We start from the raw sequence: 27,981 nt of genomic DNA, 5'->3' as shown, positions 1-27,981 counted from the left end.
CACTCTATGTACCTGAGAGCTTGTTTGGAGGTTCTAGCAGGGGAGTGCAGCTACTTGTATACCTTGACCGAAAAACGGTCCTCCTTATCAGGGAAGGTCGTCCTCTTCGACCAAGCGCACAACTTTGGGAGGGATGCACATGGAGCGGTGAGGGAGGAAGGGGATACCGGCCTAGGCCAGCCAGATCGCCAAATTCAACCCTGGTGATCAATGGGGTGACAGCTGTCGCAGCCAGATCACCCCTCATATCCACTCTAGTACTTGGAACTTTATGTGTTGCAAATTTGCTGTTAAGCTAAGAAAATCAGTGCGACTTTATAGCAAAAGCACAACCACGGTCTTTTATCCCCCTCTCCCACTGAGATCCTGCAAAAGTCTTGATTACTCCACCATAAAAATGGGGAAACAAAAGCATAAAGAAAATTCTAGCTCCTTTTATCCTTTCTTTCTATAAGGACTTACTGTGTACCTGCTCTGGGCAAAACTTGGATTGGGCCCTTGGCATACAAAGGAGCAAACAGAAAGGAGTACAAGGTCTAGCAGACGTCCAACATGCAAAAAAATCAACATGCTATAGTAAGAATATGTCATGGTAGCTGAGCCAATATAACTCTGAAGTGTGGGAAATGGGAGGAAGGATTCCCAGGGAAACCAGGATGGGGGTGTCAGTGACTGGGACTGTGGACCCAGATGGGGAGTAAGTTCAGAGGCAAGTTTGGTTTTTGAGGTCACTACAAGGTGATCATAGAGAGATAAACTGAAGGTGGTTATTCGATAAATAAATTCAGCAATGAGCCAGGGCTGCAGCTAGAGATTTGGAATTAGCATCAGACGGCGGAAATTGGGGTGTGGGCTAACCTGACTGAGAACTTCCGGGCGGGGGGTGGTGTTACACTTAAATGAGGATGTGTGAGGGCATGTACCCTGAGAAAGAGACAATAAAAAAGGAGCCCTGGAAGAAAGACAAAAAGATCTAAGCAGAGTAGAGGCTAAATAGCAGAAAATAGTCATTATGATCACATCTACTATAAATATTTCATTTATCGTGCTCTAGCACATTCTCTTCATTATGAGCTTAAGTATATAAATGTATATCAATATACGTTTTATAAAATATTCTGAAATTGGGGCTGGGGTTGTGGTTCAGTGATAGAATGCTTGCTTAGCATGTGTAAGACACTGGGTTCGATCCTCAGCACCACACAAAAAGATATAAATAAATAAAATAAAGTTTAAAAATATTCTGAAATCAGTAAAACAGGGTTGTCGGGAGGAACTATAAGGCAGACTAGCCTTTGAAGTAATGACTTGAAGGGGAAATCAGGGTTAAAAAAAAGGACCTTCTGTTTTTTACCTGATCTTGTGTGTGTGTGTGTGTGTGTGTATACACACACACACACACACACACACACACACACACAAATAGATGAATATAAACTGAATCATAGAAGCTGAAGAATTGAGATTTCTAAGTGACTGAATAGTTTTTAGATGTTATACAAGTAATTACCACATCTCTTATGAAATAAATGCAATCATGCAGCTGGGTAATTGGGCATGAAAATAACCAGAGATTCCTAGTTTGACAGAGTTTGAGTTTTATTCTTTTATTTTAGACATTTAACAGATCATTTTCATAATACAGATGCTTCTTGACTTACAATGGAGCTCTGTCCTGATTAACCCACCATAAGTTAAAAGTATCATAAGTAGAAAAATGCACTCAATACACTTAACCGACTGTACATCCTAACTCAGGAACAGGGTACACTGTGAAGTCTTGGTTGTCTTCCCTCCTGACTGAGGTGACTGTTGGGGAGCTGCATCTATCTCTGTGCCCAGCGTCTTAAGAGGGGTATCAATCCTCACTCTGCTACCCTGGAATATATCGACATTCAAATATATTTTCTTTCTTTTTTTTTTTTTTGGTGGTGATGCTGGGGATTGAACCCAGGGCCTTGTGCATGCTAGGCAAGACTCTACCAACTGAGTTATAAACCCAGTCCCTCAAATATATTTTCTTACAAAAAAAAATTTTTTTTAGTTGTAGATGGACACAATATCTTTATTTTATTTATTTATTTTTATGTGGTGCCAAGGATCAAAACAAGTGCCTCACACATGCTAGGCAAGCACTCTACCACTGAGCCACAACCCCAGCCCTCTAATATATTTTCTTATGAATGAGTTTTGCCTTTGTACCAGTATCAGTGAAACCACTGTAAACGTGGGACCATTATTATTTTATAGAAGGGAGAACAGTGGTCACTCACCATGGAAGGAAGTGCTGAAGTTGCTGAAATTATCAGAGCAGTCTATAGCCTTCGGGGCCCACCTGTACCTCCTGTAGCATTTACCTCTGTAACGTGACTTCTAAATGCCCTTACACCCCGTGAATCCTGTATCTCAATGAAGACTGCAACGTACCAAGATCGAAGTTGTAACTTCAAATGCTCTTTAAATCAAACACAATAAGAAAGTCCAGACACTTTTTCTTTCAGCAAGAAAGACTAACTCCCACTTCCACTCTCACCTCAATTGCATAACTCAAGAGAGCAGAGGCACTTTCCTTGGACTCTTCAAATAACTCTCTTTAGGGATCAGGCCATGCACAAGAAAATAGCTCAGCAGGAATTTGAAAGGAAAAAAAAAAAAGGAGAGGGAGAGAGAGAGTGAGAATGAGGGATAAAAGCAGGAAAGAGCCTGAGCAAAACATTACCAGCACCATAATATAGCACATGCACTGTCAAACTTTAGTCACTTGAATGGAATCAGGGACAAGGAGCCAATTTAGAAAGGAGAGATCTGGCAGGGGTGGTTTTAGAAAAAGACTGCACGTGTGCATTGGATGGATGAACACATGACCTACTTTTGAATAAATGAATCTAAGAATGGTTTATAATTTATGTGAGTCTGTTTCCAGCTAGTCTGAAAGGCAATCTGAAACTGTGTTATCAATTAGGGGCCCATTGATGGATTATATACAGTCTGAAAGGGCCTGAGGCTGGACATCTTACAGATGTAAATATCGGACATGCGATAGCCTAGGAACACATTAACTCTGCTCTGAAAAGGGGTATGCGCTGTAAGAGGAGGAAAAGGGGGGACTCTGAGGTCAACCTTCACCACCTACCACTCCTCTCATATTACAAATAACTGCTCAAGTATGTGGACTTTGGGATTCAGTCGCTGCCTGCTACAGCATCACAAGACTTCAAAAGCAAATCAGTTCTTAAATACCTAAATATTGCCAAAGGCTGCTTGTAAATCTAGCTGTGTCAACTGTGCTGAGCACAACTCTTGGTAGGCAGTAGGTTACACTTGAGTCATGCTCTTGGAAACATCGAAATTCAAGAGCTAGTCTTTATGTTCTACTTACCCCTGCCATCTGCACTCTAGTTTTCAAACTCTCTTAACTCTCTCTCCCTTAACAACAAACGCTGCACTTTGTAGAGCTTCCTATACTTTTTCAGCGCTGGGGATTGACCTCAGGCCTCATGCAAGCTGGACAAGCACTCTACTGCTGAATCGTACCCCAGCTCTTGTAGGGGTTCTTGATCATTTGTGTAGCTGAGTTTTACTCTAAACCTTAGTAACAGAATGTAATTATAGTACAACTAGTAGGCCTTTAACTCTTTTCTGGTCCTCATGCTCAGCTTGTGATTTTGCTTACTAATTTTTTAAGAAAACAGAATTACTAAGATGGGAATGTCCCCAGGTTCCAGTCACATGATGCTACACTTATCATCCTCTGGGCATCTCTAATCACTGAATTTTCCTTCCCTACTCTTTCATTCTACCTGTGATACCACCTCTCACCTCATCAAGGAGAAGGCTCCTGGGTTCTTAGCTTTTCTCTGCTGGATCGTTCCCTTTATCATATAAACTTGCTGCAACTTCTTTCAACTTAAAAATATCCTCTGGACTCCTAGGGCCCTGCAGCTTTTCTTTAAGCAAACCTCATACACTTACTGTCTTCAGCGCCTCGCCTCCATTCTCATAGCGTAACCCCACCAGCAATGGCCTCTCATTCTGTTCTGCTACTCCACCCGCCACGTCTTCTCAGGCTCACCAATGACCCTATATTGCTAAATCCTAATGTTGGGTTTCTAACCTTCACTTACTGAGACTGCCTGACAGTTAACCTCTCCCACGAAAGTGTCTGGAAACACTTTTATCACTTAGCTTCAGGAAGATGATCCTCTTGGTTCTCTCCCTGTTAGACTGACTGTGCCTTCTGATTTTTTCCAGGTTGCTTCTCAGAGTCCTCTAAGGGATGACAAAGTGTCCCAAGACAGTCTCTGGAGTTCTTCTCTTTTCTAACTCCAGTCATTTGCCATTATTGAGGTACTATACCTAGACATGATGAGTCCCAAATTTAAATCTCTAGTCTGACCCTGTCCCTAGACTATAGACTTGTATAGCCAACTGTCCAAAGTCCTTTCTACTTGGACATCTAATAAGCATCTCACTTAGCTGCCTGCACCTTGATCTTGCTCTTGTCACAGCAGTCCAAATTAAGTCAGATTGCTTCCCTGCATCGAACCCTCCAATGGCCCTAAATTTTATTCAGACAAAAGCTAAGATCCTTAAAACCAGTAAGAAAAGTCTTTCAGCAGTTTGACCCTTTATCTGACCTAATCTCCTCTCCCTCCTTGTTCACTCCATCTCAGCTTCTTGCAGTTTGGGGCACACCAAACATTCTTCTAGCTTAAGACCTTTGCATGGGATACATTTCCACCAGTTATCCTCATGATTTACAACCCTCACTTCTTCAGACCTCACCAATGAGCCCTTACATAAAACAGTAAGTCTCCCAAAACCCCAACCAACAGCATTCCCTGACTCATCACTGAATTATCCTTGACAGCACCTGTCTTAGTCTGTTCTGTGCCACTACAGAACACCACAACCCAAGTAACTTATAAGCAACAGAAGTTTATCTGGCTTACAGCCCTGGAGGGGGGAAATCTGAAGCCCAGGGGTGGGATCTGCTGGGAGTCTTCTTGAAGCACGGTGGAAGACACCATGTGGGTGTGAGAGAGAATGAGACCAACTTGCAGCCTCAAGCGCTTTGGTAATTGGCCTCACCCATTCAGGAGGCCTCATGACCTAAACACCTACCATTAGGATCCTCCCATCAGGCTCACTTTGGGACACAGCAGAACCTCAGCAGCACTCCTCATCATTTGACCTGGGCATGCACTTGTCTATTTGTTCAAATTCTACAGCTCTCAACCCCTGAATCATTCATTTTGTTTACAGTTCCTGGCCTAGAATTTACCATGCAGAGGATGCTTAATAAATGATTATTCAACACATTCTAGTTGTTCTATATTTATTTTCAGTTAGAGAGAGGAGGCCACAACTTGGAAAATTTGCTTCCTGTATTCACTAAGAAAAAGGTATAATACTACTACTAATGATGGATGAATGCTTTCTGCATGTCTGCAAGAGAACTGGGCTTTGGGAAATACATTACTCATATTTAAGGACTGGATCCTTCAAAATAAGGAAATGAGAATGTGGTTCTGGCTGTAGAAGCTTGATCCTGCAAGGTCTGGCCTGTTCACTGAGGTTGGTCGTCCTGGCACAGGAGCCTCATTCTGGACACAAGTGAGCATGCACTACCCTCAGCCTGCCTCAATTGCCCTTTCTTATTGTTCCAATCAAAATCAGGAGGTAACAGAGTTTTGCCGGAAACTCAATACCAGACTGAGGATCTCTTGTCAGATATATGTTAAGAAAGGTATTATCTACCAAAAAGGAGAACAAACATATTTGAAAATACAGTCAGCCTGCCATATCTCTCGATTCGTCCAACCTTAGATTGACAATATTCAGAAAAAAACCAAAAATCTGTACTGGTCAGGTATAATTTTTTTCTTGCCATCATTCCCTACACAATACATAGAGCAACTGTTTACTTAGTACTGACATAATACTAGATATTATAAATAATCAGGAGCTGATTTACAATACAAGGAGGAATGTGAATACGTTATATGCAAACATTACACCACTTTATAAAAGGGACTTGAGCATGTGCTGATTTTGGTATCCTCGGGGTGTATCCTGGAACCAATCCCTCACAGATACTAAGGGACTACTGTCTAAAATGTCCTCTTGTTTTCTTTTCCCTGATTATAAAAGCCATTAATGCTTAGTTAAAATAAGAAAGCAAAAATACACCAGTGTTCCATCATAGAACTACAACCATTATCATTAATAAGTGGATTCTTCTAGATCTTGTTTGAATGAATAATGCACTATTTTCTTTCTTTCTTTCAAACCATGAAAACAGGAATAAGATTTATTAACCTAAAGAAATAGTTTGGAGAGAAAAACAGTCAGCTGAACTCTAGGGACTTGGTGGGGCTGCTTTGGAGGCAACCTTACTTGCCTTTTGCATATTTCATGGGTAGTAATATTGCCAATGACAAACTATTTCATATTTCATCATTTATGGTAATAACCCTTTTCTCCAGACATACTATAAAGTTTCTGTGATATATTGTCATCAGTTGCAATAAAAATTTCTTTTTTTGTTGTTGTTCTTTTTAGTTATACATGACAGTAGAATGTATTTTGACATATTTTACATACATGGCATATAACTTCCCATTCCAGTGGTTGTACATGATATAATGCACTATTTTCTTTATTAACTCAAATAAATAACCTCACAAGTTTGCAAGAATTGTAAAACATAATAACTACATACAATATTGAATTACCCTGTGCATTTTTGGGACACACTTAGATCTATTCTATTAAAAGATTGCTGCTTCAACCTCAAATCTTCAGACCCAGTCACATGTCTTGTGTTACTAAACTTTTTTGAGGGAGAGATAAAGTGCAGAATTTGAGAACCTGGAGAATCAAGTGCCAGTTCTTTGACCTGTGCCAGCTGTGAAATTCTCCACACTTAATTTTCTAATTTTCTTTGGCCATTCCATGCCTTTATCAACTCTTTTCTGTTATTTCATTAATGAGAAATATTCTCATTTACCTTCCTTTCTAGCAGTAAACCTTATCTGCTCCTGAAGACTTCCAATTTCTCTAATTGAAAAATTATTGACTCTACTATATGACTCTACTATATACTGGCCCAGAGACTACATGCCTGGCAGATTTGGGTTGGACCATTTATCTAGCAGCTATAGTTTTATTGTCCCTAATAAGCATAAAACTTATAACTCTTTTTTTTCCAGATTCAGTAGATTACCTGGTTTATGTATACAATTCTTCATGACTACAATTTCTTCCCCAGAGACTGGATAGGGCCCTGCAAGTAAATATTCTCATCCTCTGGCTTCTCTCTTTGGTTCTGCATGTCTACAAAAGAACTGGGCTTTGGGAAATACATTTTTCATGTTTAAGAATTTGATCCTTCAACTTCCTAGTAATAAGGGAAAGCTTAGGACCATTCTGGGCTTTGGAGTCTCCCCTAGTAAAATCTAAAAATGGAGACTGATATTATTTCTAAAATTTCTTCCAGCTTTTAAAAGGTGAAGCCCCCAGGTTCTGAGATCCATCAGTCAGAAAGTGTACACAAGCCTAAACAGGGGAGAAATATGGAGTGAAACTTCAGGGCAAGAAAGCAGAGACATCATGTTACTCTGAAGATGTCAGGAGGTATAAAAACATAGGCACCTAATAGTATTACCACTGCATGTTCCAAAGAGACAGGAAGCAAGGTCAACCTGAACGTATTATATTATGTGGTAACACTGACTAGTAGAAAATCTCTCCCAGAAAAAATCCCCAAACTTAAAATTATAAATATGCAATGCAAATGAAGTCCAACAACTCCTGTCGCAAAAATAGCAAGGTCTCTAAAGTAACCTTTAAAACACAAATATAAAATTCACAACAAACGAGATAATGGATTGAAGAGTCTAGTAAGGTCCTTGGCATGTATCATGTTTTTAACTACACAGTAGATGCCAGCTTGATTTCTTTTTTTCCTCTTTCTCTGTTGAGGATTAACTTACCATAGAGGAAATACCCTATTTCGGGTATGTGATATTTTTCTTCAAAATATGAGGGATAATGTTTGAGGGAATACATATATATATTCCACTTAAACTTAGTAGAATATAGCTCACCTTTATAAAACCAACAAATTACTGACCTGAATTTAAGTCTCGTCCTGGATTGAAGGCTCGGCTATTAACAGTAGTAGAAAGTCGATCACAACTAATTGTTCTAGATACATTGGTATTAAAGTTCCCATCGAATCTGAAACAACAGAAGAGAATTAACAATGCTTATATGGTGGTTATCTGATCTAGAAAACCCAACAAAAAAAATAGTTCATACTTGTATAAAATAGATCAGCCTATAAACAGGAGAATAGTGACTTCACATTAAACACTTAAATATTCAAAAAAATTTTTCAGGGCTTAGATTTGACTCAGCAATAGAGTACCTGCCTAGGATATGGTCCTGGGTTCCATCCCCAGCCTTTAAAAAAACAAACAAACAAAAAAAAAAATCAATATGATATGGGAAAAAACAACATCTATATCTAGAAAATTTAGAAATCAAGTTCAATACTAAGGAAATTTTAAAAAGAACTTTTAAGTCAAAATTTCTTTAATGAACTTGAGTCAGTACCTCTGATAAAACAACACAGAAAACACATGACAAAATTCAGACTAAAATTAAGAAAATTCAGACTTTAGTTCTGAGGTTACATGTGAAACCGAATATATTCTTTAATTATTCTATTTGAAAACAAATGAAAAAAGTAGAAAAGTAGTGGAAGGGACAGAATAGGTCTGGATTTGAATCTCTGTCATTACTGAATGTGTGACCTTGGGAAACTTAATCAATTTTTCTTAGTCTTACTTTCCTTATCTGGAAAAAAAAGAGATAATAAAACTTACTTTCCAAAGCTGTCAAAAAGATTAGAAATAATGTATGTAAGTTCCTCTCCCAGCACAGACACAGAACTTCTGCCTGCTAGATTGTAATGCAAATAAAGTTAAGGTCTTTTTTGATTTCTAGTGTGGCAGGGCAATGCTACTATTATAGCCAAAACAACAGTACAAACTGGATCATAGCACATCAATGATACATATTAGTAGAATCAATCAAATTAGTCATTTGCTAGAGAAAACAACAATCAGAAAAAATATAATAAGAACGTGTGCCAACAAATTTATATATAGTCATTAAGAGTATTTTTAAGTGATCTAATCCAATGTATCAAAAGGGATTTTAAACGTCCACTAACTTACTTAGGATTTCAGATACTGAGAGATCGCCTGAAGTTTCTTTGAGATATTCAAATGAACGCAAACCTTATATTAGGTTTTCGGAAAACGTATGTTAAAATGTGCCACTAATGAAATTCCATTAGTGCAAAACTTAGGAGAGGTGCTCTTCAAAAATCAAGATCCATTTGATCTTGAATTTGGATTGTCTGTTGGTCATAAGAAATAGGAACTACTAAATCACATTGGTTGACTAAGCAAGGAAGTTAGAATTGCACATGATATGTCAGCTTCAACAGCAAAAGTTTAAAATTTCGTTTTGTTACGTATCACCTCAAAGAAGGAGGTAACTGAATTTTAAGAGTCCTTTAGGATTGCAGCTCAGTAGTAGAGCACTTGCCTACCATGCATGAGGCCCTGGGTTCCGCCCCCAATACCACAAAAAGGGGGAAAACATAGAGCCTTTAGTCTAGCCTCTAGCCCAGTGCAGAATTACATCAACGTGAACTGTGCCTCAAAGGACACAGTTGCTTCACTGACCAAGTCGCTCTTCCTTGGACCTGCTCCAATTTGTCTAGACGAGAAGACTGCTGCCTTAAAAGCCACAGATGGGGAGAAAAAAGACGAGATTAACACAGCAGCAGCTGCCTGCGTGTGTGCTGGCAAAGCAGCACCACCATAATCTCACTTTCTTCATGTGCTAGCTGGCCACGCAAGGGCAGTCCCTCCACGAACGCTTTTATAAAAGGCCAGATAATAAATACTTTAGGCTTTGTGGGCCACAAGTTCTGTCGCAACTATTCAACTCTGCCATTGGAGTGGGAAGGCAGCCACAGAGAATATATAAAGAGCGAGTGTGGTTGGATTCCAATAAAACTTCATTTTCAAAAGTAGGTGGTGTGTCAGACTTGTTTCATCACCCCTGGTCTAGACTGGGGCAGGCCGAGGAAATTCTCCAAGATGATGAATATGCCCCGATTTTTGCACTGCCGGGGACAGTGTAGCCACACGTGGCTCCTGAGCATTTGAAATGTGACTAAGTCAGACACCAATTTCCTGTTTTATTTCATCTTTAAGATGAATAGTCGCTGAGAACAGTCACTGTATTGGACAATGAAAGTCTAGAAGGGTCTCCTGTTTACCTTATCATCCTTCAGGGCTCTGTTCCCACACCAGTTCCTCAGGAAGACCTATCCGGCCAGTGGGTGACATCCCAAGCTTTTATCAAGTGTTTCCATATTGTCTCAAAACACAATTTTAAATTTATGATTCTGGGTATGGGTTTTTGTTTGTTTTAAAGTCCAGGGGCACTTTACCACTAAGTTACATCCCTAGGTTGCTGCGGGGTGGCCTCAAACTTGCCTTTCTCCTACTTCAGCCTCTTGAGTTGCTGGGATTACAGGTATGGGCCACTACGCCTGGCTTGTTTTGTGTAATTTTTATGGATGGATTTTGTAGATCAGGTGCTATCAATCGATAAGGTTCCCAGGAAGGTAGACACCGTATGTTGGTTTTTTGTTTTTGTTTTGGTAAGAGGGATTAAACTCCGGGGCACTCAACCACAGAGCCACATCCCCAGTCCTATTTTGTATTTTATTTAGTCAGGGTCTCACTGAGTTGCTTAGCGTCTTGCTTTTGCTGAGACTGGCTTTGAACTCGCGATCTTCCTGCCTCAGCCTCCCCAGCCATTGGGATTACAGGTGTGGGCCACCGCAGCTGGCTCTTGTTGGTTTTTGCTTATCATTTTGCACATAACACTGAGCATCATTCTTGTCAAAAGTAGGTGCTCACATTAGCTGGCCTTCGTGAATATCCGTGGAGCCTGGCCCTGGTTCTGGACTCTCCTCAGGATGAAGAAGTCTTAGCGAGGGAGGAGTGTGACTCATTTGAATGGTTAGTAATGATTCTAGCTACTCCAGAGTCACCTGGTAAGCATGCTGGAATGTGGATTCCTGAATCTATCCTTGGAGAGTTTGATTTTAGTGAGGCTGGGGTAAGGTCCAGGAATTTGACTTTTGACAGCCCCTGAGAAAAAAAAGAAGCACTCTTCAAAAACAAGATGAAGAGGCCTTTGCTTCTGCCAAGAAAATTCCTTTAGAAATAAAGCAATCAAATTGCTTTCTATGTGAGCACAGGTTTCCCGGTATGCCTAAAAGAGAACAGGGACAGAGGATTTTCCAGTTTGATTTGACTCGAGAGGACAGAGTAGTTTTTAGGTATGCCTGCATCTCACAACTGGACTTTGCTGTACAAATTATGAACCTCTTTCATGGTAGAGAAAAACGGCGCCAAGGGTCATAGCAAGTCAGGGATCTGAGCCAGACTTGAACCCACAACTCAATTCCTTTCCAGGTATAAGCCACAAACCACTCTGCCTCGTTATAAAGTGATGCATAAGGAAGAACTAGCTGATGGTAACTGACAAATCATCCCAGGAAAGGTGCGGGCTTGCAGAAGACCTCTTGTCTGCCTGGATGAAGCATCCACAGCCAGGACCTCTGTGATCACCCTGGAGGCTTATTTAGATTCCTTGGGCTTTTGTGCAATGATAACTGGCTTCTGGGAACCGAGGAGACCAGGAGAACTATTATTATGGATTACTTTATTTCCTTTACTGCAAAGACCATCTTTAAAAGCATTAAAGAAAACATTTTACAACAATAAAAATGGAAGTGACTCATTAACAAAAGTACATGCTTGGTAAACATTTGTCAGTCATAAAAGAGTTTCACAATGTAGCACTTGTCATCAATAATCTACCTAGCCTTCTTTTCACTAACGCCTAAACTATACTTTTAACCACACGGGTCCCTCAACAGGTGCTTCCTGTTAAATCCATCTGAGACATCTCCAGTCCACTGTACCTGTTCTTCAAGGCTCAGCTCAACTCATCTTCCTCCCTCAAATTCTTCCCATCAGTCCAGTCCATAATGAGTCCTTCTTCCTCCAAACTGACCAATCTGTTTCTTAATCATATGACGTTTTTACCCTAATTTTTATGTTCCTTTGGAATCAGACTTGTCATAGTCATCATATTCATTGGACATAGATTGTTTTTTAGATTCTGCTTTTATCGACAAAATCCCAATGAATTACTCTATTTGGGCTGTTGTAACAGACTGCCATAAACTAGATAACTTATAAACAACATACCTTTATTTCTGGAAGATAAGAAGTCCATGATTGTGGCATTATTTGGCTCAGAGATGACACCTTCTCACTGTTTCCTCAGTGAAAGGGGCCAGGCAGTTCCCTGGGACCTCTTTTGTACAGACACTAACTAATCCTACCCACGGGCTCTGTCTTCATGATCTAATCACCCTAATATTTCTCCTCATATGATAACATTGGTGGTTAGGTTTCAACATCAAATTTTACCGAGGTTGGGGGGCATGAATAGTCAAACCAGAGCATCAGTAAAAATTGAAAAATTTTGTTGTGAACAATAAACAAATTATCTTACTTATTTTGCCTGACTCACATACCAAATAAAGGTGCATTAAATGTGGGTGAGATGCCAAAAGATTTTGTTATGGAATCCCTATTAACTGATGCCCTTCCCTGTTCCAGGGAGATCTGGAACTCCCAATTCTCTCTAGAACCTTTCCCGCACTTGAGAAGTCTTAGTTTCCCCCAGTGGGACTGTAAGTTACTTGAGAATTTATTATTTTTCTCTCTCAGGTCCAGCACATTGCTGGGAATGTGGGTATGCCATCAATTCTTATTGGCTGATTGAGTAATGAGACAGGGCGGAGAGCTAAGTCACCAGAAAGCTCTGGGCATTGTATTCAGTAATATTCATTGAACAGCTACTTAACCTCACAATAGTTTGGATTTCTTTGAGTTCTCTCACACGTACAGCAGCTTGGCCATGGAACACGTACCCATCCACCAGCCAAGTTCACACAAAAAACCTGGAAGTAAGCCCTTCTCTGCTGCATTTCCCACTAACTACACCACTGACCTGCCAGTTAGGTAAGAAACCACGTGTCAGCAGGGGCTTAAGAGATGTAGGAGGAAAAGTGTGTCCAGAAACAGGAGGAAAAGACGGGCCAGCTAGGTTAGGAGAAGGAATTCCTCGAAGCAAACGTGAAAGGGGATCATCTCTTCCTCCTTCACTCACGCTTGCTAATGCTGCTGCTCTGTCTGGATTCCAGACCCTACTTGACTCCAGCACAGGAGTGAAACATGCTCAGCCATCCTTGTTAGCTACCTCTGGGCCCTGGAGGAACAGTTGCCTTGCCAAAAACAGGAATGTGTTTTATGCACGTGCGCCTTTGAGGAAAGTAATTTATAAAAAGCAGTTCACCCTGATTTGGAGACTGTGGGAAATATCAAGTTCACGCTTGAGATACTTTATAAAGTGGGTCAATTACTCTTAGGAGTAAACTAAAAGATTTCACATTGAGAAGTATATTAGTTGCCAATCACATTTATATAATTTCAGGTTTATGAAAGGGTCAAGAACTAATAAAAATCATAGATTATCATGTAAAATGAGGGGGCAATTCAATTTAAGAGGTTTGATATGCTTCAGTATTTATATGTGTGCTTTTAAAAAAATCTCCTTTAGACCTTGACTCTAAAACCTGGAGATATTGGATTAAAACTACTTCCTATACTTTTCATAAGAAATAAAAATAGTTCCTGAATTTCAGTTTCAAGAGAAATAATTCCATCCCTTACCCCTTAAGAAAAAAAAAAAAAAAAAACAAAAAAAACTTCCTTCTGGATTTACTTTCATGAACAACTGATCGAAACTGCATCCCGAGGGAGAAAACAGAACTGTGACTCCCACTTTGATCTCTTCTCCATGGAGAAATTCACTCCCTGCCTGCCTTGCAAGATGTTCATTTGATTGACGTTTGCTCTGATGTGCAAACTGCTTTGAACTTCAGACATTTAATTCCCATCAGGCTGCAGTCATTTTTATTCTCCTTCAACAGGATTTACAAGCAGGAGATCAGCAAATGTAGAAGATAAAATAAATTTGCAGAAGCTTTGAATCTTACATCAAAACAGTGTTCAAGTGAGTTCCAATTGGATTTCATTCAGCCTCGATTCACAGTGTAAATCAACTTTGCAGTGGAGTCCCAGTTTAGAAAGAAAAAGATATAAAAGAGAAAGAGAGACACGCACGCACATACCAGTTGGGGTTTACTTCCTGAATCTTTCTTGGTCTTTGTTTAAATTTCCTAGGGAAGGTGATTTGCCAGGCAAATCACTCTGAATCCTGGATTTTCCTTAACATTTCCAGGGAAGCCTGCCCAATTTATCACATAGCACACAAAAACCGCACCCTTGTGTGGGTTGCAAGAATGGTGGTAAAATGCGGTATTGTTCATGGATACATTTTTAAGGCAATGATTTAAAAAGCAAATCCCTGTGGATTTCTCTGAAGAGCAAGGCTTAAAGCGACCGAGTCCATATACAAAGCTAATATAATGACAGATAATGGGGCAGGGGATTTTTTTTTTTTACTTGTTTGCTTGTTTTTAATCTCAGCTAAAATGCTGAGACAAGTGCAAAAGGTTAAAAAAATATATTCTCTCTTCTGAAAACAAGACCTGGTATCAGTTCAGGAGTGAATGTAAAACAAACGCCACGAGGCTCTCAATGGAGTTCATGGCACGAGCAGGCCCTGGCTGCCGGTGCTGCTGCTGCACTCCCAGATTCTGTTTTAAGAACATCATACATTTTCTGGGAAGCAAAGGAGGCCAAAAGCCCTCACCAGTAGCTGCAGGGGCCTTTAAAGTAAGGTGTGGACACTAGAAACACTCGAGTTTCACATACTGCCTGGCCCTAGTGACAGCCTAGCAGTGTCTGGCTTGCTGTGATACGACTTGGAGACACAGCTCTTCACCTCTATTCAGTCAGGTTCCCGCCTGCTCATTCTTTCTGGGAAGAGGCTGCTCTCCAAATATTTGAGCAACACCAGTTGAAAAGAATTAAACAAGAACCCCCTTATCTTCCACTTAACCACCCATGAGAATAAAGTTAAACAAAGAAAGAGCTAAGATAAAAATCAAACATCTGCAGTGGCAAATATTTAAACTCTGTTTGAATGGTGGAGGAAAGGGTAAGAGTAGGATCTCTTCAAAAAGGAACCATCACATTTATAAAGTCAATGATACTCGAACCCCCTCCCCCAAACTGAGTTTACTTATTCAAACACCTAAATTAATGGGCAAACTGAAAAGCTGTCAAATAACGTGTAATCATGTTCCGAGAAATGGTTTTTCCTTCCATCTCTGCAGAGATGGGAGTGATAAGTCACATTCTTTTTGTTCTTATCAGTAATGAGGATTAAACTTTCAGGGTTCAGCAATTCAGCCAGACTGGAAACAAGGACTGACTTCAAATGCCCTTGGAAGGTAAGGCTTTTGGAGTATAAAGTACCTCTCTCTCTCTAGCAAGGTCTAAGTGTCATAGAGACAAACACATTTCTTGTTAACCATTTCTCCACCATAGCAGACACTGAGGAGGCCCTGACCTTGTGATCTCAAGTCTTCCTTCCATACACAAATAGGCAGTATTATCTGATTTTCACAAAAGCTTGAGAGATTGCACAGGTGGCATCTAGGGAGAACTGGAAGTGGGTCCACAACATTTAGCCCTATCTTCCTCATTAGCAGGTTGGAATGTGGGCATAAGAAGAGGAAAGAAGGTCACCTGGGCAAAGAAAACAGAAAATAGGCAGGTTTTCTTTATGCTGCTGCAGAGAGTCTCTGACCACCAGTCATCTGAACTCTGGTAATGCCTCAACTCGCTTTACAGTTATTTATCTGGATGCTCTTCTTGTTTGGAAAACACAAAGGGAGAGCCCTTTTCCTCTGCCTCTTTATCTCAGGGCTTAGCCCACAATGGGACCAGTGAAGAGTTCAGTCACTCTCTGCTGAATAAATAAAAGCAGAAAACCTAGAGGGCTGAGACTGCAGGAGCAGAGCCCTGAGACTGCAAACCAGGTGTGTTCTTTCCCCTCACGCACACTGAGTGGTCAGTATGGAGCAGACAACTATGAGTGGCATGACACAGGTGTCAGAGAGAAGCACTAAGAAGCTCAAAGTCAGCTTTGGCCTTGGAGGTGGACTAGTTCCATCTCTCAGGCACATAATGCACCAGGGAGGAAAGAGACCCATCCAAATCCCCTGTTATGTGAAACAGGACACACAGGAAACAGAATACTTGTGGCTGATATACCCGCAAAAGGAATTACTGACTCAACATTAAAAAGTTAATAAAACAATGAGTGTAAAGATAGAAATGCCTATTACCATACCAGATAAAGCAAGTCCCCATAAAAAAGCAGAATGGTTTTTTAAATCTAGGCCTTCATTGAAAACACTTGCTATTTCAGTCCAATAAAACACACAAAAAGCTTAAAGGGAGGTTTTTGGTTTTCAGCTAAGATGGGATCTATTTCTTAAAGCTGGTATAGTCCACTAGCTAGTTTGTTTGAGAAACCAGATTTTTTAAAAAGAAAACTCCAAACCAACTCTGCCTAAAATCCATAAAAGGCAGCTGGTGAAATTCAATGCTGGAATCCGGGAAGCAGGTCACCCATGCTTCTGCCAGTGAAGGTCATTCAGAAAAATCCAGAAAGCATATTCTCGGTAGAGCCAAAGGCAGGTACTTTCTGCTGTGCTGTGAGGTACTCACCAATAGTACCACAGACAGACAGACAGACATACACACACACAAACACACACAGAAATTACACAAACTGCTGTGGGAACATGGCTTTAGACTGAGAAACAAACTAGCCAGACAATGAGAGTTTTCTGCTCAGTCAATTTAGAATTTTGGATGCTCATTAGCTTCAAGAGAAATTCTAAGAATGAACACATAGTTCAATGGGTAGATGAGCCACTCCAATTTTACCTTTGGTCCAAGTATTTTATCATTAAACATTTGGCATCAGGAAACCTAAATTTCAAACTCACTCCTCTGAGCTCTACCACAATCTCTCTGGTCCTCTTTCCTTTTGTGTAAGATATAAAGGACCTACCGTGAGCAGAAATAGTTCCTATCTTACCAGGTTGTTCAGAAACCACACAAAGGATGTAATGTAAGTGAATTAATGTTTACAGAAATAAAAACAAAAAACAAGAAAGTATTTTACTGAGGTATAAACATGTTACTCTCTTTATACAGATCACATAATGTTTTCAGAAAGGCAAAGCACTTGCAAAATCTTCATTGAATTTCAGCTCAACTCAAGTTCTTCTGGCAGTAATATCCATAAAGGCTCTATCTGTAACATTTACTTTGCCTGCAGTAATAGCAACCATTAAAAGTGGAATGTGAGATGATAGGGGAGGGAGACCTGCATGAAAGAGAAAGCTCTGTCACACTGTACTTTGCAACAAAAACACAAAACACAACTCAGTTGTCCAGGACCAAGCTTGTCAGATTATTTGACCTTCTGACATGGAACAAAAGAACAGGAGTCATAAGCACAAAAGTTCCGTGCTAAGTCACAATGTTTTATTTCACATAAGAACAGTAATAACGGGACTGGGGTTGTGGTTCTGTGGTAGAGCGCGTGCCTAGCATGTGTGAAGCACTGGATTCGATTCTCAGCACCGCGTATAAATAAATGAATAAAAATAAAGTTCTATCAACATCTAAATATTTTTTTAAAAAGCAGTAATAATAAGAAATAAAACATATGGGGATAAGTTTTTTATTTCATAGTATCTGTATGCACTACCTTAAAGATGGGCTAGGAAAAAGAAGGAGTTGCCTGCAGGTGATTCAGCTGTTATATCTAGAAACATTTTATTAAAAAACCCTCTACTGTGCATTAACACAGAACATTAAGGTAGACATTCTTTTTTTTTTTTTTTTTTTTAGGGTAGACATTCTTGAGGGGTAGATATACCAATTACTCTTACCGATCATCACACAATGAATACATGTACTAGAACATCATTCTGTACCCTATAAATACATACAATTACCATGTGTCAATTAAAATAAGAATGCACTGAAAATCTACACATTTCAACTTTGCCATGCGTGTGACATAGTTATGGGGTAAAAATATTTGGGGGATGAAAATAAAATGATGTTGTATGTTAATCTCAACTGCTTGCCCAAACATCTTCCAAGGGTGATCTACGTGCAACTCAAAATGTTCATACTGAATTCTTTTTCCTCTAAAAAGTCTTTTGCTCTTTAGTAGCAGGACCTTATCCTTTAAGATGCTCAATTTAACCTGTTAAGTCTCATCATACCACATGTGGGACACCACGTAAACTGCACACTCCTGTACTGCCAAAAATTTAAAAAAAGGAAAAAAAAATCTTCCTTCTCACACAAACCTCCAGTAAAATCTAGTTGCCAGATTCTACATATTCTGCACTTGGTTTTTACATTTAGTTTCACAGTGCCACCAAATGTCTCTTGCTTTCCTGCAGTTGTCCCTCCGAGTAACAATATTTTGTGATTATTAAAATTGGCCCAACCTGATGAGAAGCCTCTCCATCATAGTAATTCTTCACTTGCCAACTAATTAATTTGCCCAAATCACAGACCTGACCACAGCCCTTTCTTGCTGAAAAACCTATTGTTCACAGAGAGAAAGAAAGCTAAGGCACCGAGGATTTTGAGCCCACTGTAGTCTATCCCTTGCCCACTGCTCCAGCTGGGCCTGCCACCTCACTACACTCAAATGCTATATGGACACTTGCTGTTTTCTGGTCTGAAGCCTTCTTCTAGATCTATCTGTGGAAGCTCCACTCTTCAAGTCGTAATTGCCTACCACTTCTCCATCAAACTGATCAGAGGCCTCTGATCATATTCTCTGTCTCTTCTGAAACGGTCTTTCATGGCTTTCAGGCACTTGCTGCAGTCTGCCTCAGCCTGATCCACTTGTGTTCTAGGAGCTTCTGAAGGTAATAACGGGCTGTGTTCATCTTTGTCTACCAGACAGTATCTAGGACAATGTCTTGCACATTAATTGCTTCAACATGATAAAAGCAAGTTGAGTTCAAAATAATAAAAACATGGCTTTGGAAATTTTGTGTATTTTTAAGTTCACCATGCATGTAACAGATTTATTATATATATTTGAAAAGAGATAACTAAGAAAATATCAATGTAAGTTTTATATCAGAGCTTATTTCAATACCCAGGTGAAAGCAGAGACTATATTAAAGGACATAAAAACACAATATTGCTTGATTTCTGCCTAGAGGTAAAGTAACTTGATAAATCTGATAGCACCATCACTGCTGATATGCAAAAACTAAGAACAAATTCACATTTGTTACTGTGCATTAACTTCTTTGGTGTCTATTTACAGAAGACCCATTCAAGCAAGGTATTAAATCCAAAGTTGAACCTGACAGGGTCCCTGAATTCAAGTGACTAAGAGGAGAGAGCACACCAAGTAGCAAATAAATAAACCCCTGCTGTGGTACCAACACGCATGAAGTCCCCCAGGCCTGTTCCTATATACATAAATGCTCCCTGCCTACATAAATGAAATCGGACTAGGTCTTCCAGTTCTTACAGGCTTAATTTTATGTCTCATTCTTTTATTCCCATTCTCAAAATTCCTAAATTAATTGCCTCATTCAAGCAACTAATAGTTATTATCTTCCCTGGGTCAGACTGTAGAGATATGATGAAGGATACATACTGTCCTTTACTTCATTTATGGAGCCTGAACCCCGCTGAATAATTTTCACATTCTGCAGTCTAGCATTTAAGGTTCTCTATGATCTGTATTAATTCAACTTCTCCCCCTGCCTACCCACCATACTGGGGATCAAAACCAGGAGTGCTCTACCACTGAGCTACATCCCCAGCCCTTTATATTTCTTATTTTGAGACAGGGTCTCATTAAGTGGCTCAAGCTGACCTTGAACTTGCAATCCTCCTGCCTTAGTCTCTCAAGTAGCTGGGAAGACAGATGTACACCATCTTAGCTGCCTCTTCCAGCACTTGCTCCAAACACAAGTCCATCTCAGAGCTCTTGACCATTTCCATCCACGGGGTTTTCTTCATGCTACCCACTTGCTCCAGGAAATCTCTCCTTCCATATCTTCATGGGTTCAAATCTTTTTCCTACTTTAACTTGCAACAGAAGCACACTTCTTTCATAAACCATTCCATGAGGCTTTATTTTTTAAAAAATTAATGTTCGGGTGATTTAACTGATGTGGGTTCTGCCACATAGTACCTCTCTTTTTTCTAGGTAACTTTCGAAAAGGAAAGAAAACAAGTTCTCTCATGGAATTCAGAATTAATAATTTGAACAGTAGGAAAAGAGTTGCCTATAATGGCAAGTGGCTTCAGTTAAAAACTAACCCTCCTAAGATGTTTAGAGGAAATTAAATAAGTCTTGAGAGTTGGAAGGGTCTCTAGAGTGTAATTCAAACTGTTCATTTTATAGTTAAGAAAACTGAAGCCAATGAGGTTAAATGAACTTCTTAAGTTGACACGGCAAAGCAGCAGAATGTAGAGGTCCACCTAGTCTTAGCGCTAAATTACTACCGCATAATCTATATCACAATTGAACTTAAAGTGAATGAAACACTACTATTCAAGATATTTCTTCTCAACCATGGTAGAGTCTGAGCTGATTTAAAAAATAAAATAAGGGTTGGGGTGTAACACAGTGGTAGAGAACCTGCCTCGCATGTGCCTGAGTTTGATCCTCAGCACCACAGAAAAGCTAATACATAAATTAATGAAAAAGACCTAGTCCCTTCTTAAAAATGAAAGCTCATGTTTGAGTTTAGTTTAAAAAACAAAAACCCTGACTTGAAATTAAGTCCCTTAAGAATAGAAATCATGGCATCTAAATCTATTACAAATTCCTAAAGAGCTGAGCACGAGAATCTGAATATGATGAGTCAGCATGTTAATCATCAAAATTAAAAACAACTCTCTAATAACTTATTTTGGGCTCATAATGTCAATAATGCTTAAATAACAAGGCATGATAATATAGAAATTTATTTAAATTATGTCACAAGATATGCAACCAATTTACAGGGGGAAAAATGTCTTAAATACTGACACTCCTTTCCAGGGACTCATTAATGTGAACATTGACCTTTAAAAAGGAGAAACAGAGAAGAATACAATAGAACTTTCTTAGGAGTAAGAGCTGGGACTCCCTTGTCAATCTGAAGATTAATAAAAATTTAAATTCAATAGTAGGTTTTGCAGTCCAATTTTCTATCCTTTTTTTAAAAAATTACTATTTTTTAAAATTTTTATAGACTGCATTTTGATTCATTGTACACAAATGGGGTACAACTTTTCATTTCTATGGTTGTACACGATGTAGATTCACATCGTTCAGGTAATCATACATGCACAAGGGCTAATAATGTCTGTCTCATTTTGCCATCTTTCATACTCCCCCATTTCCCTCCACGTATTCCAAAGTTCCTCCATTCTTCTCTTACCACCCCCCCACCACCCTTCATCAACCACTTATCAGGAAAAACATTCAGCCTTTGGTTTTTTGGAATTGGCTTATTTTGCTTAGCATGATATTCTCTAATTCCATCCATTTATCTGCAAATGCCATAATTTTATTCTTCTTTATGGCTGAATAATGTTCCATTGTGTATATATACCACAGTTTCTTTATCCATTCATCTATTGAAGGGCATCTAGGTGGGTTCCACAATCTAGCTATCCTTTCTTGGAGGGTATTATGATTAATTTGATATATCAACTTAATATCCAGATACGTGGTTATATGGTTAAACACTATCCTAGATGTTTATGTGAAGGATTTTCTTTTTCTTTTTTGACTGAATTTAACATTTAAACTGTAGGTTTTGAGAAAAGCAGATTACTTTCCAAAATGTGGATGGGTCTCATCCAATCAGTTGAAGGCCTTAGTAGAAAATAAAAAACACAAAAACAATGTCTCCTTAAGCAACAAGAAATTCTCCCAGCAGACTGTCTTGGGACTTTACAGTTCTTCTGTGGGTCTGCAGCCTGCCAGTCTATGCTGCAGATAAAAGGACTTGTACCTATACAATCATGAAAGTCAATTCCTTAAAATAAATATCTAAGGCTCTCTCTGTACACATATGCACACACACATCCCTACTGGTTTTTTTCTTTGGAGAATCCGAATTGACAAAGAGGGTTCTGACAGTTGGCTATTCAAGGGAATTATAACCATGAGCCTGTGATTCTTGCATCAGAATCTATGCTAGTTGCTCTGTTTGCAGCACAATGCCCTCAAGAGGTTGAGTGATAAAACTTGACTCCTGAAATCAGAGTTCTAGTGAGTGCCAGCTGAGAATGCACTAAATTTGGGTTCCTTAAAAATGAAATGAGTTCTGTTTGCCTTCCCTGGTGACTGTATACTCTTTGCGGATGCTCAACTCTAAAGCTTCCTATAAAATAGCAGGAATTTGATTGTCAATGGTTCCAAGAGTTTCTTCATTTTTTCAGAATCAGTGAAGCTTTTGAAGTCTCCCCTGATGGGCACACAGAATTATCATTCATCTGCAGTCTCCTGGCTCCAGATGACTGGCTTCAGAGAGCTTAGGAAAGAAGTTGCTTACTGATTCTAGCTCCACTAGAATACCACTTTGCCTATCAAGCCAGGACTAGATGCCCTAATGCCAATTCCTGCCAAGATCGGCTCTTTACAAGTTGTAAGTGAAGGAGGACAAGGCACTGAACTCCACTGGAGATACAAAAAGGAATAAAAATCTTGAGTTCCTCTTTCCAGTATATCCTATTTTATTCTCTCCTTATTAAATAAAGACATAGAAAATTTTAAAATTGCCAACAGGCAGTAACATCTATAGGAGAAATTGGGGACAGAAGAGAGAAAGGGCTTAAAAAAATGTGGAAGATAAAATTATTGATTGGCTTATATAAAAGTCCAGAATCAGCAGGGTCTGCTGACTGGATGAAGGTTGCAGAAGCACACAATAAGCCTCATCTCTGTGTAAACCGGGTTTCAGCGATGGATAATTTTAGTGCTCTGCCTTAAGGGTTAGGGTTTGCAAAGCCCAAGAGGAGGAGGATGGGAGTTCAAGTTGGCATAGCAGGGAATTCACTTGCACAAGACATTTTTCTAAGTCAAATCTATTAACGTCATACTACTCTAAAAATCAAGAGTAGGTCAAGGCCATAGGCCAAGCAGGTGATAAAAGCCAGGGAAATGGGTTGGGTGTCATACATCAGACCCCAGGTCCGTGGGAACTGCAGTTGATGGACAGCACGAGTCTAGTCATCAAGGTGGAGGAGTGGCTTTTTATGAGAGTGGACTGTTGCCAAGTGGGAATGTGAACCCCACTTTTTAAAGAGATCACAGATATTTGAATTTTTAAAATATATAATCTCCCAAAGTTTAAGTGTTGGCAATATATTTAAAAATTTAAAAAATCTGAAAAACTTTCAAATATCTGTGGGGCCAAATAAAATACACCTACAGGCCAGGTAGAGTCCCTGGGCTTATTCTGTGTTTGTGTATTCCTTGCAAGAGACGCCCTCCCCCATCACCTAACCCAACCCAACACAAAGAGCTGTTAATTAAGTTACATGAATAAATGAACCCACTCTCAAAGCTCTGTGAAGTTGTACCATTGAAAATGAGTTGTCTTAGATTGAGCCTTAACCTATTTGTTTTTCCATATTAGAGAATGCTAATTCTTCAGATCATTCCTTTAATAAACATTGACAGAGTGCCTAATCACTATGCAAGGCAGTGTGCAAAATCATTAACTTCCAAGGCTCCCGAGCAAGAATTTTAAGAGTTGACTGGTCTGAGAAGGAAAGTATCAAACCCATCTGAAAAATCAATTTTCTGCCACTTTGCAGGTTCTCTCTGTTGCCATCATAATATAACCTTCAGGGTATGTTGGGCAGAATGCTTTATAATAAACTCCTTAAAACCCCTTGGGTCTTCAGAACTGGGCATTCTATTTTGTTTTCTAAAATAGGCACTATTAAGCCACAGTGGAAAAAAATCAAATATGGATTATAAGTCAGTAGAAATGAAAAACTTGGCCTAAAACAAAAAGTAAAAATGAGCCATTGGTTTAAATTATTTATAAAAACGTTGTTTTAGCTCTAATTCATCTTCAGTACATTTGGAGAAGAAGCAAGGTCAATAGGTCACAGGCTCTTAAAATGTTAGTAATAAGCAGCTATTGTAGCTTTGGGGCAGTGCTGAGTTTACAAAAAAAAAAAAAAAATTTATAGGGCCCAGATGACTTAAGGATGGACAAGATCCAGAACTAAGAGTGGAGATCCTTTATCTGAGGTCCAATTGCTTACGTTCATCACAAGAGCAGAATTAATACATGTGCATATGGCCAGATATAGGCCACAGACATAAAAAGTTTGAAGAGTTTGCTTTCAGAATTATAATATCTCATAGCTCAGAAGGAATTCTGTAATAATCTTGAGTCCATTTTTCACGAACTTAAGTCATTTTCACAATTTTGATCTCATTTGAGTGGATATTTTTGCTCAAAATAATTCAATTTTTTATTTAGCTATATTTATTTTTTAAAGAAATTTTATGTGATTGCCATGAGGGGGAAAAAAATAAAGTGTCTCTTGGCATAGAGGAAATTAGAGTGAATGCACAATAATCCAATAATAAAGGTTCTCTAAATACAACCTAAAAACACCTCCTCTACACCAACCCTGTGAGGTAGATACTATTGTTTTCATAACCTTGGGGTAACCAAAGTTCAGAATTTAAGTGACTTCTAAAGTCAATCTCTGAGTCAAAAAGCTATGACATAAAACGAAAATGAAAAAACTGTTTTCATCATGCCTTTAGGCTGCTTGGTGAGACTGGGAGTTCTTTCTTTCTACACTTAACTCCATTGCAAACTCCCTGAGATTCAAAATGTAGACATTTGCAGAAGAACTGAAATATAGGGAAGAGTGAACTGAAGATGTGTTCAGCAGGATAATTCAACAGATACAATAAGCCATAAAAGCATTTTATGAGGGACTGGGGCAATGGCAGCAAGCTAAGGATTCCTGCTCTGGTTATCCCAACAAGTTTTGATTTTTGCATCTTCATTTAAAAGCTGAGGAGCTTTCGTAATTTTAGAGAGTGACTGTGTTTAGACAATCACTGGAAAAACATCACCTCAGGACTCACTCCAAAAATTCCTACACATCTTTTCCTGGAAAGGGAGTTCTATTCAATGCCAAGAAGACTTGGTCGAAGAGAAGGGCAGTCCCCACTTGTCACTTGCTGCTGTAAACAGCTGTTGTCAGTTATCTCTTTCACCTGTCACCAGAGGTCCCTGTTTTGCTCATCTGTACATCTTGTGATCATGCAGCTTTACCCTCAGGACTGCCTTGGTTTTATAAAACTCTCCCTAAACAGCAGTTCCTGGCTCTGTCAGCTGTTCCTAGCAAGTGGAGAAGACGGCACCCAACACTCAGTGGAGAGGCCCAGCCTCTGAAGGAGTGACAGTCACTGAGACCAATCTGCTGACTCAGTCTAATCTTTTGAGGAGAGCAGCACAGGCAGTTTGACTTTGCCAAATAAATTGGTCTTTATCTCAGACATGAACCTTATCTGGATATGTTCAAAATGGAAGTCACTGTTTTTACCTGAAAACACATCCAATGTAAGTAGTCCTAAACTTGCCGTGTGTGCTCCTGTGTTTGTGTATTGACCATTTTCACAAATCAGCTACAACAGCTTGGCTGCATCTTACCATCTTATCCCTATGAATGTGATACCAACACCCTACTGTTAGAAATTAAGAGAATTTACACATTTCTATATTCTAAATGGGAATATATTAACTTTATTTATCATTATGAACATGTCTGATTATTTTTGTGTGACATTCCTCTCAAGGGCCAGATCAAATACAATTCATAGTTTTGAAATTCACAGAATCACTTTTGATACAACCTGCCTGGTTCAATTCTCTGCTTTGAGGAACCACTTTGAGGAATCACATTTTGCCCTGACTATTAGTGACATTTAGTATTTGCCACCATCCTCCAATAATTTACACAGTTCTTGAGACTAGGCATCTTCTTACTCATCCTTATATTTAAATTAATCTGGATTCCAACAAATAGTCATTAACCCCAATAGCCAGGGCCACAAGAAAAATTGGAAGAGGTGTAATTCCTGCCCAGAACAGCAGGGGAGGCAGACTCACCACTAGCAACGTATGATAAGTTCTATACACTATAGAGAGCTGTATGAACATTATGGTGGAAACAAACACCAGGGAGCTAGTAATTCTTCCAGGGACAAAGAAAATAAGGAGAGAGGGATAAAAGGGCAATTGTAGAGTTATTCCTTAAAACTTCAAGAGAAATTCACCAGGTAGGCAAATAAAGGGTAGATTTTCCCAGTAGCAAGTTGCCAATTCAAGATTTATCTATCAATCTACTTATTTATTTAATCAAGATCACTAGTTCTACTTGGTAATTTATGGGAAGATTCTCAATCTTCTAAGACAGGGATTTTCAATCTTAACACCACTGATCTTTGGGGCCAGACAATTCTTTGTTTCTTGGGGGCTGTCCTGTGCATTTTAGGATGAATGACAGCACCCCTGGATTCTACTACTAGATATCAGTAGAAACTCTCCGGGCCCATTCGAAGTTGTGACAACTGAAAATATGTCCAGACATTGCCACCCACTGGGGGGTGGGGGTCTATTTCTACCTCACGTGACTTTTTCTTACTATACTATATTTTCTCCTTTCCTGAACATGATTATTCCTTAGGGGCTCAAACCCTCCCAATTTGACCCTCATTTTAGATAAGAGATAAACTTGTTCAACACATTAAGTTACTGGTCCTCAGCTATAGAAAAGTGTAGGTTCCTATGATAAAACTTAATAACAAAAAATGAAATGTTCACTATAATATGAAAATTATATTTCATATATGAAATAGTATAATTTTAAAATTGTATAATATGAAAAGTATTATGGCTAGTGTTTATTTAGGACATTAGAGTTTACAAAATATTTTCTAATTGGATTTCACTGAATGCTCACTGCACCTTGTGAAATGAGCATTAATCAACGTTAATTAATGTTTCCATTCCTGGAAAAAAGGCACTAAATATCCCAGGCCATGTGGGGATTACATGCTGGAGGTAAGTCCTAACCAGATAGTATCATTCCAAATTGTGTTAAGTTTTACATTTAGTTTAGAGAACAAGTATGAGCTACTTCAGATTGTAGATAGGGCAAGTCAGAGAAAGATTCATCTGAACACCACATAAATGGAGAAGTAAAATAAATTGAGGATTCCCTCCTACCTATAAAACCCACCTAAAATCCAAAAGTAAAAATTTGCTGTGGAAGCAAAACAACATTTAATTTAACCACCCAAAACCTATGTCGTATCCATCCCTTGCCTAGTCTCAAGAGCATTAATTACATGAGGGAAATATATACTTAATAACATTTATTCTCATGATTTTAAAGCATGCAAGCATTTTAAAGCATGTTAACATTTAACATAAATAGCTCTAACAGATTGGTATAATCAAGACTGTCAACACTGATAAACTGATGACAAAAATATATATTAAGTAAGTAGACTAAGGTCACCCAGCTAAATAGAGGATGAAATCAAACTTAAAATTATTCTGCATTTCTCTAGACGAATGATCCTTTCCAATGACATTTCCATCATGATATGACCCCAAACTCCTCCAGAGAAACACTGCTAAGGCTAATAAATAGAAATATCCTCCAATGTGCAAAAATCCTGTTTTAATAATATCTGAAATCACATTTCCCTTAG

General features: G+C 39.0%; 1 protein-coding gene across 1 annotated transcript in view; it reads right to left on the bottom strand.

Moving 5' to 3' along the window:
* CACHD1 (cache domain containing 1) overlaps positions 1–27,981 on the bottom strand; it is a 211,225-nt gene that overhangs the window by 72,928 nt on the left and 110,316 nt on the right. The window contains 1 exon segment of the mRNA XM_079136579.1: positions 8,138–8,244. Within this exon segment, the coding sequence (XP_078992705.1) occupies positions 8,138–8,244 (107 nt within the window).

Source organism: Sciurus vulgaris, assembly GCF_902686455.1.
Source record: "Sciurus vulgaris genome assembly, chromosome: 1".
Taxonomy (NCBI): Eukaryota; Metazoa; Chordata; class Mammalia; order Rodentia; family Sciuridae; genus Sciurus; species Sciurus vulgaris.
The sequence above is the reverse complement of the archived record's forward strand: the minus strand, read 5'-3'. Positions and strand labels throughout refer to the sequence as shown.